The following is a 14921-nucleotide window of genomic DNA, read 5'->3' on the forward strand; positions in this document are numbered from 1 at the left end:
ATTTCAAACTACAGTTAATAACTAGAGAGGGGTAAAACATCTTAAAACCAAAACCCACCCTTGCTCCTCATGGGCCTGCAATGAAATTAGTGACAATCTAAACCTATTACTAACAGAAAAATGCAGACTTTTCTTTTGCTGTTTTGCACATAACTAGTTTGAAAATAGCTAATCTTCTATAGGGCCCAAGTCTTACAGTTTTGACTGCTAAATCCATTTTTCAGTATCTCAAGTAGGGGTTTCAAAAGCATATGATAGATCAGAGTCTCAGTCTTGCTAACTCCTTTAAACCCCACAACCTTGCTAAAAACAATGCCATTAGGCATATGCAGCCTTATTTCTGCATGTGTGCTTCCACCTGCTAATCTAGTAATTATAGGAAATTAAGTGATCTTAACTGTGATCATCCAAGGCTGAGCATTTGGCCAAATAACACCTGGAATTATGTAGACCTTCCCAACTTCTTAAAGGACTCCTGTTTTGCAAAATGTGTTACTACTCCTATGTTTCTGATTGTCGTAGCCTAATGTGGAGTCGGGGATTAGACATAGTGTGAAACTAAGGTCAGTTTTTATGCAGCATCTTGCTTACAACTGAAGTGCGGTGCATTACCTGATCTGAAAGGATGTGCATATTGTGTGCACATTAGTTTCACGTGAAGAGAACAATCATCAGTGTTTCCTCAGCATTAATCACTTTGAAGTAATTTGCTCTTGCATTAGGCTGATATTTTGTCAGTCTTGTTTAATCATGCAATTCAGCACTCTCTGATGTTTATAAATAAGAAAATTCAAGGAGGGAGATCCCAGCTTGTCAATGAAAAAACAACTCATACTCAATAGGGCCAGGATTCACCCACAGAATTCAAATTAACCATGACTGGAGAACAAAAATATAAGTAAGAGTGGAAATAGAAGTGATAGCCAAGCTGAGAGAGAACATAGCTTGAAGCCACAGGAAACCATGGACATCATGTTTCAGTTTTTGGACCTTCTCCCTCCTGTATGCAACTAGTTTAAGAACAAAAGGCAAAACGCACCTGACCTAGGTGCCCAGGTTGCAATGCACTGTTGCAGCCTACTCTGACAGCTGGTGGCATTTCCCTGCCACAGCTCCTGATAACAAATCCGGAGTGATTGCCAGCTGGAAGTGTGTTTAGCATGCAAGGCTCATAGGCTGGGCCGCTGTTGTGAGTCATAGGTTTACTAAAAAAATTGCTCTTAGTTTTAGAAAGAAATGCGTTGAAAAATAAACGAGCAGGTAGCACTGACAAGCTTTCAGATGTCAACCTAGCACTCTCATCGCTGTCTTGAGGGTTCTACAAAGCATCACTGCACTTCTGCGTGATTGCGGGAGGTAGGGGAAGATTTTATTAAGACAATATACATATTAATATATATGGATATAATGAGTATGTAGAAATGTACAGTATAAGACAAGTGCCCATGCATAAGTCAGAAATATTGGGTCTACTGTATTTTCATAGCACTTTTGTGCTTCACCTGGCTGGACTTTTATTTCTTCCAACTGCATTTCCAATGTGTGACATTGAGGTCCCTCAGGTGTGTCTGCCCGTGACAGCCTGGGCTGGCTCAGAGAATGTGTGCTGAGCGTGTCCTTATCGTCAAGCCCATGTAAATATTTCAGAATGATCCCTTTAAGTGCTCAGACATCCAACATTTTCCATCACTTTAAATGGTAACTACGGTATTTGTGATGATAGTAGTTGGCAGTAAACAGATGAAGAAATAATACAGATTTCCCCTCCGGGAACACAGAAGATCCTTTGCCTTAGATCCTGTGCTTCTGGGTGCAGACAAGCAAACAAAAAGGGCGTCCCTACCCCGATGAGTTTGCTCGGGAAGGTAATGCAAAAGTGCAAGCAGGTTAAGACATAGTGTGCAAAACTCTGCCTTCAGTTTTGATGATCGCCAGGTTTTGGGTTGGGGCAGGTGTTGTGTTGGTGTTTAAGTCAAGATGGAGGGACCTCACAGCCTTGAGTGCCCAGCTGTTGACTTGGTATCCTGGGTAAGGGCATGGCTGTGACATGACTTGTAGTAAAACCTCCAGCTGCTGCCTTCTCTGCTTCATGAAGCTTCAGGGGTAAGCCTCTGCCCTGTCCCTGGCCATGCAGCCAGCTTTGCTCTGCCTGGCCCTTGGCTGATGCTGTGGGCGCCCACGGAGGAGGAAGGGCTCCTGATGGTGCTTCTGTATGAGGCTGGGCAGGGCGTGGGACACTTGGACAGCTGCTGGAAGTTAATGGGGAGAGACTTGGTGGAAACCGTGGGAAGGAACGGATCAAAAGTCGATGTTGCTGCAGCGCCTTGCACCGAAGGCAGCTGCTTACGTTCGGAGCGCAAGTTTGTGCCGCTGCTGCTCGCCCAGCTGGAAACGCAGCTGCAGCCCCCGCGGCGATTTAGGAAGGGCGGGGCGGGAGGGTGCCTGCACCTCGCGCTGCAGCCCCCCCTCCCCGCCTAGCAAACACCTTTCCCCGCAGCAGCTCTTGCCGGGAGGCTGCACCAGCGCTTCACCCGGCGCTGTGGGGGGGAGATGGGCGCGGGGGGGCCGCGCGTCTGTCCCTGCAGGTGTCGGGGTGCCGGGCTGCGTGCGCGGCGGGCCCTGTCCCTGCTGCAGCCGCGCGTCGGCCCTGCCTGCCAGCGCCGCCAGCCCGGCAAGCGCCTGGGGGGGCTCCGGGGCCCGCGCCGAGCGCGGGGAAGGGGCCGGGCCCGGGCGCAGCGGCCGCTGAGGCGGGCGGGCGCCATGGCGGGGCGGGCCGCGCCATGTCGGGGGCAGCCCTGAGGGAGCGGCGGCGGCGTGCGTGCTGCGGGCGGGCCGCCGCCGGCGCGGGCCCGCCTCGGCCGCAGCCGCGGTCAGGCGGCGGGCGGAGATGAACGCGTCGGGGCGGCTGCCGGTGGGGGGCGAGGAGGAACCCCCGGGCGCCTCGCTGGCGCCGCTGCTGCCGCTGGGCGGGAACGGCAGCGCCGGCCCCGGGGAGCTGCGGGAGGGGACCCACGCCGCCACCCTGGCGGCCTGCGCCTCCCTGCTGGCCCTCGTCTTCTGCCTGGGCTCCTACGGCAACCTCATCGTCCTCCTGTCCTTCTTCGACCCGGCCCTCAGGAAATTCAGGACCAACTTCGACTTCATGATCCTCAACCTCTCCTTCTGCGATCTCTTCATCTGCGGGGCGGCCGCCCCCATGTTCGCCTTTGTCCTCTTCTTCGACTCGGCCCGAGGCGTCCCGGGCGCCTTCTGCTTCACCTTCCACCTCACCAGCTCGGGCTTCATCATCATGTCGCTCAAGACGGTGGCAGTCATCGCCCTGCACCGGCTGCGCATGGTGCTGGGGAAGCAGCCGCACCGCGCCGCCTCCTTCCCCTGCACTCTTCTCCTCACCCTGCTCCTGTGGGCCACCAGCTTCACCCTGGCCACCCTGGCCACCCTGAAAACCCACGGCTCCCGCCTCTGCCTGCCCATGTCCAGCTTCGCCAGCGGCGAGGGCAAGATCATCCTCTACCTCTACGTCACTGACTTCATCTGCTGCGTGGCCGTGGTGTCCGTCTCCTACGTCATGATTGCCCAGGCCCTGCGGAGGAATGCCCAGGTGAGGAAGCGCCCGCCCGTGGTGGCCGTGGACACCTCCAGACCGCAGCCCTTTGCGGGGCCCCCGGCTGCACAGAGCGCCGTGCCCGCCTTGTACAGGAACCAGAGCTACAGCAAGCCGCAGCACGTCCAGACGCATAGCTACAGCAAGCACCTCGGCCAGCCGCCGGCCGCTGCTGCTGGCCGGCTCCAGCTGGTGTCGGCGGTCAACCTGTCCGCAGCCAAAGACTCCAGGGCAGTGGTGACGTGTGTTGTCATCGTGCTCTCCGTCTTGGTTTGCTGCCTGCCCCTGGGCATCTCTTTGGTGCAGGACATGCTGTCCAGCAGCGGTGGCTTTGTTCTTTACCAGTTTGAGCTGTGCGGGTTTACCCTCATTTTTTTCAAATCTGGATTAAATCCTTTTATATATTCCCGCAACAGTGCGGGACTTCGGAGACGAGTCCTCTGGTGCCTGCAGTACGTAGCCCTTGTCTTTTTCTGCTGCAAGCAGAAGACAAGGCTTCGGGCCATGGGCAAAGGCAGCCTGGAAGTCAACAGGAACAAGTCATCCCACCACGAGACCAATTCAGCGTACATGTTGTCTCCAAAACCTCAGAAAAAGGTTGTGGACCAAGCCTGTGGTCCTAGTCACTCCAAGGAAAGCGTGCTGAGTCCCAAGGCTTCTGTCGGGCATCAGCACTACGCACAGAGCAGCTCAACCCCCATGAACACTCGAATCGAGCCCTATTACAGTATCTATAACAGCATCCCTTCTCAGGAAGTGAGCACCCCAAACAGCTTACAGCCCGTGAACTCGACTTTCGGGTTTGCCAAGTCCTACATTGCCATGCATTATCACACCACCAACGACTTGGTGCGAGACTATGATAGTGCTTCAACTAAGCAGATACCAATGCCCTCGGTGTAACCCTAGGAAAGGGTTCTGATCTAGCTGATCCAGTGGGTCCCCTTCTTTGCTTTTGTTAACGATTATTCTAAACTCAATGATACAGTTTTGCTGTACTGCTGCCAATTAAGAAAAATGCCACTACTGTTAATATCTAGCTATTTGCATTTGAAGTGAATACTAGGATATTACTTGTGTGACGCTTTCTTGAACTTCTGTGGCAAGTCAAAAAGGGCGCTATTTTAGATTTGTACTTGGAATTGTTACATGACGGTGTTTTTATTACTAAATCTTACTGCTGGACAAGTAAAAAAAAGTCAGCACTGTAACTATGCGATTCATTATGTCACGAGGCAGAGTATCTCAGAGAACCATCTGGGGCTGCGCCAGAAGTATTACCTGTTAAATAGCATATTTGCCGTATTTTCAAGAAGGAAAAATTGCGAGGATGCTCAGTATTATGATACTTAAGTTTAAACTCTCCCTGTTGCAGGAGGTTGAAAGAATCGGTGGTATTTTGTTGTAGCAAGTGTTGGTGATAGCAGGAGTCCTTTCTATGCGCAGGGTGAAGTCCTGGTTCCGTTGAGGTAAATGGCAAAATTTCCATGAAATTCAGCTGGAAGTTCAGGATTTCAGCCTAGGCTTCCTAAAGCAGGACAGGGCATTTTACAAACACCATTATATTGCCACTGGGGAAGGACTTTTGAAAAATGTTGTGGCACTGTAATAAACCTCTGAAGTATATATATATATATAAATTTCCACTGTACATTTATTTCAGGGATTGGTGGCATTATGTATCCCAAAATAATATATTTGGAGAAGTATTTTACATCTGATAGAAATAACTGTGCAATACGTAATTATAGGTTTTACTTGAGGATAAAGATGAATTTTGCAATATTATAGTACTGATACACTATTAGTAATGTAGTCACCTCTGGAATTTTCTAATTCATAAGCTGTTACGCAGAGAGTAGTATTGCTGGTTGCTTTTTTTTTATGACTTTGTATAAAAGCAGGAATTGGGATTCGGCTGTGATATTCTTGACAGGTAGAACTGACAGCTATTAACATTTTTAAAAACAGAATGACCACATGACAAGATGACCACAAGTTTTTGAGGTTTTCTAAAGAAGCCTAACATCAGTTTGATTTAAAGATTAATAATCGTCTACTTATAAACTTTATCTGTTGGTCTACACAGTGAGCAAATAACAGAAGTTAAATATTTTTTTATAAATCCAACCATTTGTGTTGTGTCACGTGTTGTGGGAATTCCTTATGAAACGGAATGATCGGGAGGCATTTAAATTCCTGACAATTACTGCTTTAAGTGGCCAGATCTTTTCAAAACAGGCAATCACCTTTCAACTTCTACGGACTTCAGCAGAGCCTTAGTATCTCCGAAATAATTGTGCCACAGACTTTTGGTGCCTCATTATAGGAAAATGCCACATCTTTAGCAAAATTACAGTGATGGAAAGATTATTTGTTATTTTAGGAAAAAAAACATTCACATCATTGCTGTGTGTGAGTTGTTGGTTTAGGCTATTTGTTAACTTAACTATTTTCAAGATTTTCCTGGAAGATTATTACATTATGAACACTGTTCTTTGTTTAACACTCTGAATTTTAATTAATTTTGAATAATTCAAGACAGCTTTCTTGCAATAAAATGGATGTGAACAACTTTCTAATACAAATGTAAAATTGAAATTATTTCCATAAGTCTTTTCTCTCTGCCCAGATATTTTTCTCTATAAACGAATAACATGGTTCTTACTAAAGTAATTACAAAAGATAACTAAAAGATCTGTCTTGTTTGGTTTTTCTGTCTTTGCATTTCTTTTCAGTACAAAGCATACTAATTTGGAGGGAAAAAATACATGGGATCCTGTCATTTAGTCTCATATTGTACATTCTTAGCAGCAATTATGGTTTCAGGTCATAAGGAATATAGGGCAGGACCCCAAAAGTGGTTTCAAGATGGGGTCCTGTATGTAATTTAAGGGAGCTGAAAATGCGCATTACGACTGGTTTTAATATTAAGCAGTTTGGGGGTTTGCTGCACGTATGTACGACTCCTACTGTGCTTTTGGTTTGGATCACATAATAGAAGATTAAATCCCTCGCGCCTTACTCATAAAAGTAATTTGCATTGCGTATTCACGTGGGAGTAAAGCAAGAAGGGTACAGCATTAGGACAGAAGGAGGTTTTATTGCCTTTATGTGATGTATTATTGAGACAAAAGAACTGAAGTCCCTTCAGAGCACTTTGTAATGTTGCTCTTCTGTTAACTCCTGGTGCCAGTTGTATTCTTAATACAACCAATGTGTTAATATGTTTATAGTGTCAGATAGGAAAGTGCAACGCCTTTCATCTGCAGTAGGAACAAAATCTGATTTAAATTGTCAATCGCACTAAAGAACCGTTTGGGGGGGAGGTTTATGGATGTAGTAAATAGAGATTGGATTTTGAAAATATGTAGGTACAATTTCTTTGAAGTGAATCATAAACCAAAGTAATCGATTATCATATGATAAAATAATTGGTTTAGCCTCTTCTGGACTATAACTTTTCTTTTTTCCTTTAGCCCTCTTGTATCAGAACCCTCCTCTGCTGAGCACAGAACCAGCGTGACTGCGAGATGAAAAAAACAGCAATCTGATTGAGAGGGGAAGCAACAGAGTGCTGGAAAATGTATGTGAAGAGAGGAGATGGGTAAGAGAGTGAGCAATAAAATTATGTGAATACTGAATGGTTTAGAAAATGTAGGTCTGTAGTTAGTGCAGACCATAACACAAGAACAAGAAAGCGTCTCATGAATATGAAAGGTGGCAAATCCAAGACCCATAAAGTGCTGTATTGTCCTTACTGCCTGTACATACACTGTGGACCTCATTGCTGCAGGACTGTTTAGAAAAAACTAGGAAGGTTTAACAAGTGCTTCACATGGGTAATACGAGTATCAGGGTCCTGACAGTTGATGCCAACATGTTTTGGAATATATGTAAAATTTTAGAACATGTTATCCAACGTATGTTTTCAGAGTGCTTTTCAGCTTCTTTTGAAGTTGCCGGTGTTGGCCGCTGTCACGATATTTGGCCCGAGGACTGTTTATGCTTTATTATTGAAAATCTGCGTGTGTGGTGTTAGGTGTACTGCTAATGGTTTGACCAGCGTATTTCATGAGATAAGGAGCGGTCTCAAAGAAAGCCTAAAGAAACTTATTAGGAGAACAGCTGATGAATTACTCGGGCCTGATCTCACTAACAAGTGACTTCCAGTTGTTTACATGACCAAAATATTTGAAAGATTTTATAATTCACAGTCTTTTTAAGTCATAGATCTTGCTTTATGGTGATGAGTTGACTTTTTCAGCTGGTGGCCTGCAGTATTGTATTTTTTTTATCCTTTAGATCTATAAAATCTAAAACCTGCTAATGCCAAATAATTTTAAACAATATCTACAAAACCTCAAAAAGTTGCTAAAGAATATTCAATAGTTGGGCACCACCTCAGAACTTTTTAGACTAGAGATAAGAGAGATTTCTGTAAGGCGGCATACTTTTTTTTTTTTTTTTCCCCCCCCGAAGTCACAGAGCCAGTCTGCCTTACCAGTAAGGCTTCAACAAGCTGGGGAGGGCAAGATGCAAAAATCGGACAGATGATAGTCAAGAACAATCAGTGGCTAATAATTTTGTGGTATCTTGTGGTATTTTATGGTATGTATGGTTTAGGTATATCATTTGTCACTTGTTAGGAAAGCTGTGAAAATTATCCCCCGTATAATCTTCAGTACCCATCCACCTGCAGCACAGGGAATAAAAAATAAAGGGACTTCTGAGCTGCAAGGGTTGGGCTTACCTGCACTGTTATCTCTTCACCTTATTCCATGAGGTAGCAAAGCAGGGCTACAGAGAGCAACGTGAGATGTTCATGATGGAAACAGATGAGGCAGGAAGTGTAGTATCTTAAAATAATAGAATAGTCTTGCAGGGATTATGGTGGAGTCCTAGGGATGTTTTCTAGGTTTGCCTTCTGTCTGTTTTGAATGTGTTTTTTTTAAATCTTTTTAAGTGTTGGAGAGGAGTGTATTTGCACCAATGCCACAGGTGGATGGAGGATTACATAAATGGTCCTGCCACTGAGTGCTGGTAAGCAATCCTCCTTGTGCTGCACGTGAGGAAAAAGGTCCCAGCTCTCTTTCACCAGTTAGCTTGGCTGTTAGGCTGACAGCAATCTAAAGAAGAGGAAAACGATTCTGTTTTCATGACAGTTGGCATACATGACTCCTTGTGCTTGCTGGTGAAAGGTGGGTTTGCACAGAGTGCAAAGAGATCTCTCGGTAAATGGAGGTGGTAGAGGAGCGTAAGTCCTACTCTGTTTCTCATAATTTGCACTGGTGGAAAACCGGAGAGTCAAGCACCGTGGGACAAAGGGGGAAGAGGCAATTTCAAAGGACTTGTGGGGTTTGCGAGCACTGATTCTGTCCTCTGGTGTGATTGGTGCAGATTCCTTTGGTTTGAATAGCTCTTTGGTTATTGTCAACTCAAAGCACGGTGCTTCATGGGTATACCAAGTACAGTATCCTGAAGTTTAATCAGTACTGTCAAATTGACTTAAAAACATCATTAATTATGTGCTAATAAATGCTGACAACAGGTCGTTGTTAATTCCTGTGTAAAATTAGTTTATGTTTAGTGTTAGAAAAATGCTTTCATTCATTACAAAAGCTGTCCCTGAACCTTGGTTCCAAGAATCAAACACGCTACATGCTGCAGTGTGGGGTTTTTCCTTTTTACTCAGAAGCAGCAAAGGGAGGGTGAAAACCATGTACTGCTCTAGCTGGATCTTTTCCTTTCCAAAATATATTGCAGAAGAGTTTTATTTGCTGATATCTCCTTATGTTTGTTTCATGTTTCCCCTTTCGGCAACAAATAGTTGGTATTAGTCTTATTTTGTCACAGCAGAGCTAATTCCTTTTCAGACTGTGTGTTTCAAATGTGCTGTCCCCTGTGCTGTACATAGACATTCTGCCTTCCTGGGTCTGTGATCTTCTGCTGGTAAGTTGTTTGGGTTTGCTCACCTTATCAGCCAGTCCAGATCGTGCTATGCTAAATGATGGTTCTTACCTGGTTTGTATTTTCCGTCACAGTCTGTTGATTATCCTTGAATGTGAAAATTAGATCAGCTGAATTTTTTTATTTTTTCAAATGCAATAAATAAAATTATTAAGTGGCAGTAGGTGATGACAAGGGCTATGCGGAGATAGCACTGACTTATTTGAAATGAGTCAGGGTGACTGTGTCAAGTAACAATTTCCTAAGTCTAAATAATAATATACAGAACTTTTTTGCTTATTCTTCAGAGACTTATGATAACAGCATTTAAATACAGCTCACACCAATTATTTAACAGTGGAGACTGACATGCTCAGCTGGCTCTTTTTTGTCTGGTTGTATATGTTCATCTGTAATTATAAAAGATTTTAATGTCTGATCTCTTCTACCAGCTACTGAAAGCAAATGATGTAGCAGCGTGGATTTGCAATTGCATCTCTCAGATGGCTACATTAAGTAAATCTTTAATCTTGTCTTGCTAAACCACAGAAAGAAGCCGCTACCTGTGCACTGTCATGGTTTGCATTTTTGTTACGTGTACACAGTGTGTGTTGCCACCTTAAGCTGTACTAGAACTGAGAATCTGAACTACAACCTTACCTTTGAATGACATCACTTTTCACTGCAATGATCTGAAAAAGACGATTAGGACATGCGGTGTGACTCAAGCTCTTCTTCCTTTCAGGTGACATCCACAGCATTTTAAGAAATGCTGGAAATAGCTGAAGAAAATCGAGCACCCAGGAAGAAAAGGCTGTTTATCACTGCTTGGGTCTCAGCCCTTTGGATAATGGATTCTTTTATTGGATGGAATAACATGTATGCTACAAACCCACTAGTAACCTCTCCTGGGACTGATTTGTGACAAACCCCCATTGCAACACAGCAGCCTTTGCAGGAGGTAAACACAGAAAAGCATTTATTTGACTACAGATTTTCTAGGCACAACCTTTACACATTCTCGTACCTCATTCCATCTCATACATATCCTGAGCAGATCCATTTTCTGCTCTCACAAGTGGTTCGTTGGTTGTTTTTAAGACAGCTGCTAGCTGATGCCAGAACATTTTCTGTTTGTGCTCCTCAGGGCTCCACTTCAAGTAGGTTTTCCTCTTCAGCAGTTTCCTGAGTTTGCTGAACTTCTGTGGCACGCTGTTGGGCGGGAGGTCTTCCAGCACAATCATGATGAGGGAATCCTGATTTTCATTCAGGACCCGGTGTTCAGCAAAATAAAGTTCGTACTGACACCAGCAGCTGTTTACAAAACTGGGAGAGAGAACAAAAAGGACTTTATGGCTGTTTTCTATGCAGTAAAAAATGTTACCAAGTACTGGATGCCCCGGTTTGAAATCCCTCTCATGGTAACATATCTTGAATCCATCAGTTTCCAGTTTTTCCAGTAGATGCTCTTTTGTCCAGTTTGCGTCTTCTTCGCTGTATGAAATGAAGACGTCAAACGGCTTGTTTTCTGGCCTCTTCTCGTACTGCTTCCTCTTTGCCATACACCAGTACCAACCCATTCTCATGTACCACAGCCCATCGAACTGCCAGCATAAGCCGGTTAACACCAAAACAACCAGGATGGCAACGCAAGCTGTAATAGCCATCTGGATGCCCAGGGAACAGTGCAGAAGCGTGAGGTTACTGCTCTCCACCAACGAGCCCCTTCTGTCTGGTGGAAAGCTGCACCTGAGGTTTCCTTTCCCATTTATCTGCAGATGAGGGTTGTGGATATAGATATTCACGAACCAGTACAAATCACAGTTACAAAAAAAATGTTTACCTTGAACAGTCAAAACACTCAAACTCGTTAACTGGCCAAAAGTGTCCTCCACTATGGTAGTAATGGCATTGTCGCTAATGTCTAACTCGATCAGAGAAGCTGGGAGAGAGCCACGCTGTAGAAAGGAGATCTTATTCCCTGATAAATTAAAATATTTCAGGATTGGAAGAGATTTCCCAAAGTGATCGGGGAGTTCTGAAATGAGGTTGTGACTACTGTCCAGATTAGCGAGCGCGGAAAGGTGGCTGGCAGGTTCCAGTCTAGTGATTAGGTTTCCAGAAACATTAAGATGTTCGAGTTTCTCCAGGGCATCAGTCAATGACAACATGTTCAACTTATTTTTACTAATATCACATTTTGTTAAAGTCGACGGGAAATACTCAGGATGCATATCTGTAATTTTATTATTTTGAATATTAAAAATGGTTAAGTTGGAGACAGATTTAAAACTAGGCGGTATTAATTTAAGATCGCTGTTGCTTATGTCGAGATGCTGCAGGGAGGCAGGTAAGACAGGAAGCACAGAAATCCGGTTGCTGCTGAGATCCAAAAATAATAATTCTTCCATTGTGCCAGCAAACCACTCTGGCAGTTCTACAATGGAGCAGTTGGACATTTTCAGGTGTTTCACTTTCTTCGGAAGGCTTTCAATGGGTGTACCAGCCTGGTTTCTGACAAATGAAATGGCATTAATATGTACAGTTCCAGGGGGAAATTTTGGAGCTGCATTAGTGGTTTCTGGCCGTACAGTATATATGAAGTGATTTCCTTGAACATACATGTTTTGTAAGTCAGACATCTTTTTAGCAAAATTTGGGGGTATTTGACTTATATTGGTGAAGGACAAATCAATTACCTTGATGGTTGATGGGAGACACAGTGTATCCAAGCTGTTTATGGGATTGTTGCTAATATTTAAAAACAAAAGCTTGCTGAATGGGAAGTTACAGATCGCCTCAACATCTAGAATGTTAATTGTTAATTTGTTGTAACTGGCATCAACGGACTGCAGGTTTTTCATTGGTATAAACAGGACGAACAGCGACAGAAGATCCATTTCCAGGTCACTGTGACTAATGTCAAGCTCCAAAATACCATCCAGCTGAATTTGGCAGAGATCTGGATCCAGTTTTAACATCAGCTCTTCCTCGGAGAGTTTGCTGTTTGACAGATCGAGTATCCCGTTTATTGGTGCTCCACAGAAATCAGGCTTTAATGTGGCTGTTGGAGAGACTGTTACATTTTTCTCTGGTCTTCGAAGAAGATTCTCTGTACTTCGTCTGAGCCTTGGATTAACATTTTGCAGGATGGATGGACCTCCCAAATGTGGCAGCTCCTCGGCAGATACAGAAGGCTCCAGAGCAGCCTCTGAGGGTTTGTCAAAGTACTTAGAAAGCCGCAAAGACCCTGAGGCTTTGCTAGTGGGTAAGAGCTTCAGGTGGGGTGGAAGACCTGGTACAAGAAGGTTCTTGTTAAATGATAAATTCACAGAAACAAGGCTGGGCAGACTCTCAAATGCACCAGGTTCAATGTCCTTAATCTGATTGTAGGAAAGGTCTAAAACTTCCAGCGCGTCAAAACCTTCCAAGTCTCTCTTGGTTATTTTTTCAATTACATTATGTGAGAAGTTGAGAGCTCTTGCCATTTTTGGAGCTTGTGCTTCTGATACAGAAGAGAGGTTTAAGTAGGAGTAGTTATAAAATGGGAAGGTATAGGCTGTGGGTGTTCTCAGAGTGAGGAATCCATTTGCTCTACTAAGTAAGAAAGAAATGAAGTAGAAATGAAGGGTTCTGGTAAGGATCCTCATCCTGGAGAAAAGAAATGTAAAATCCATCATCATAATATGCTCTATATTAATGAATACCCTTAAAAAAAAATAAATCCTAGTTTACTTGCAAGTACAGAAATTGTTTCATTAGTTGTATCCATGAATCCCTTTTTATCTACATTAAAAAAATACATCTTGTTTCTTTACTATTTTCAAGAGACAATGCTAAAAGATGGTGTCGGGGAATGATTTGAAGGACGCTGTTCATTTCAGGTCATTATAGATAAAGTCTGAATGATTTTTTTTTCTTTTTTATTCCTTCCCCCCTACCCCAGGCAGGTAGTGAGCAGCCTTTGCAGTAGCATCTTTCCGCTGCATGATCTGAAATGCACTTTTGTAACTGCTGCCTGGGACTCGGGTTCTATGTCTCTCATCCTGGCGCACAACCACCAGGTAAGTCTGACCTGTCCAAAACCTGTTCAGCCCCTTAAGTAGCATATTCAAGAGTAACGTGGCAGGGAGCTCCGTGTAACTGCAAGAGCACGTATCTTCTTGTGATCCCATCCCCTTGGTGGTTTGCCCTCTGCCAAGAATTTACCAGTGACCGTTTCTTTAGCCTTACCTGTCGGAGTAAGGAAAAGAGGAAGTTTGCTTTGAAGTCGAGTATCAGAGGCTTGTATGAGGCAGCCTGCACCAGGAGAGGTCACTGCCCCTGTATCATTCATCTTTGGAGACCTCCCATTGCCTGGTCATGCCACTGCCCAGCTCCTCTCCTGTCCCGGGTCTGTCTATCACTACTTTCCTGACACCTCCAGCCCAGGTCTTGTGTTTATTACCTGGAAAGGCAGGTGCAGACCTTCAGGTGAGCAACCTGGTGTTACCACAGTCCCCCTTGCTGCCAACCAGACTTGGACTGTCAAGTTTAACTGAAGGGACCCCCAACGACTTCCTGGCTCTGTCCCTCGGACCCTCCGCTGCCAGCAGGACCCCCACCGGACCACCTCACATCCCTGCCTCGCACCGAGCAGCAATAACCCACAGCCGGGACCCAGCGCACCACAGAGGTAACCAAGCCCCCAGGGCGTTAAAAGCATTGCAGATCGAAGGGTGGAAGACAGCTAACATCTCCCTCATACTTCCAGTGACCCTCCCTGTCCCTCTTACCCCCCTTTTACCTGCTGTCCTTGGCGCTGCTCCCTCGCTGGTACCTGCTGCCACCGCCGTCGCTTTTTGTAGTGCCAGGAGGGGTGTGGGGTGGGATGGGAACCGCCCAGGAACCACCCGGCCTCGCCTGGACTAGCGGCATCCGCAGCCCTGCTCCCCTCTGCCAGGCTGGCGGAGGCGGCTTGCAACAGAGGTGCTTCTTCCCTGGTGAAATCGGTAAAGTATTCCCCATCGCAGCGGTACCAGCAGCTGCTCAGCCCGTTATTGCTGAGGTGAAAATCAAAGGTGGAAGTTGCTCGTTTTAACACTTAGATGCTGCGAACGGTGTCGTCCCAAGGTATCTGCTGGCTTTGCTCCTACCTGAGCATCGCAGGGAAGGTCTGGAAGCACCAAGCGTGACCACAGGGTTATAAAACTGATTTACTCCTGTAATGTGATTTGTTGTGGGGTGTATTTCCTGAGATGGTGAGGTTTTTGTATTGGGTCTCTCTTATGTGTGAATAGGAGGTCTTGCATGCCAGAAGTCTCTCTGCAAACCGAGTGATCGTACCTTTTGCGCACTTTAAGAGGGGAAGAAAAAAACCCAGGAGATT

The 14921-nt window shown here is 45.1% G+C and overlaps 2 protein-coding genes across 2 annotated transcripts; one reads left to right on the plus strand and one right to left on the minus strand.

Annotated features, from left to right (window-relative positions):
* The first annotated feature begins 542 nt into the window (after positions 1–542).
* Positions 543–6178, plus strand: GPR75 (G protein-coupled receptor 75). Its single transcript, XM_069787725.1, has one exon. The coding sequence runs from the start codon at positions 2888–2890 to the stop codon at positions 4505–4507; it is 1620 nt and encodes a 539-aa protein (XP_069643826.1). The 5' UTR covers positions 543–2887; the 3' UTR covers positions 4508–6178.
* A 4373-nt stretch (positions 6179–10551) lies between these two features.
* LOC104310367 (toll-like receptor 2) lies at positions 10552–14676 on the minus strand. Its single transcript, XM_009927303.2, has 2 exons — positions 14340–14676; positions 10552–13204 (listed from the first exon to the last, which is right to left on the minus strand). The coding sequence occupies exons 1-2, from the start codon at positions 14558–14560 to the stop codon at positions 10582–10584; spliced, it is 2844 nt and encodes a 947-aa protein (XP_009925605.2). The 5' UTR covers positions 14561–14676; the 3' UTR covers positions 10552–10581.
* Positions 14677–14921: the final 245 nt, after the last annotated feature.

The sequence above is a fragment of the Haliaeetus albicilla genome, chromosome 7 (assembly GCF_947461875.1).
Source record: "Haliaeetus albicilla chromosome 7, bHalAlb1.1, whole genome shotgun sequence".
Taxonomy (NCBI): Eukaryota; Metazoa; Chordata; class Aves; order Accipitriformes; family Accipitridae; genus Haliaeetus; species Haliaeetus albicilla.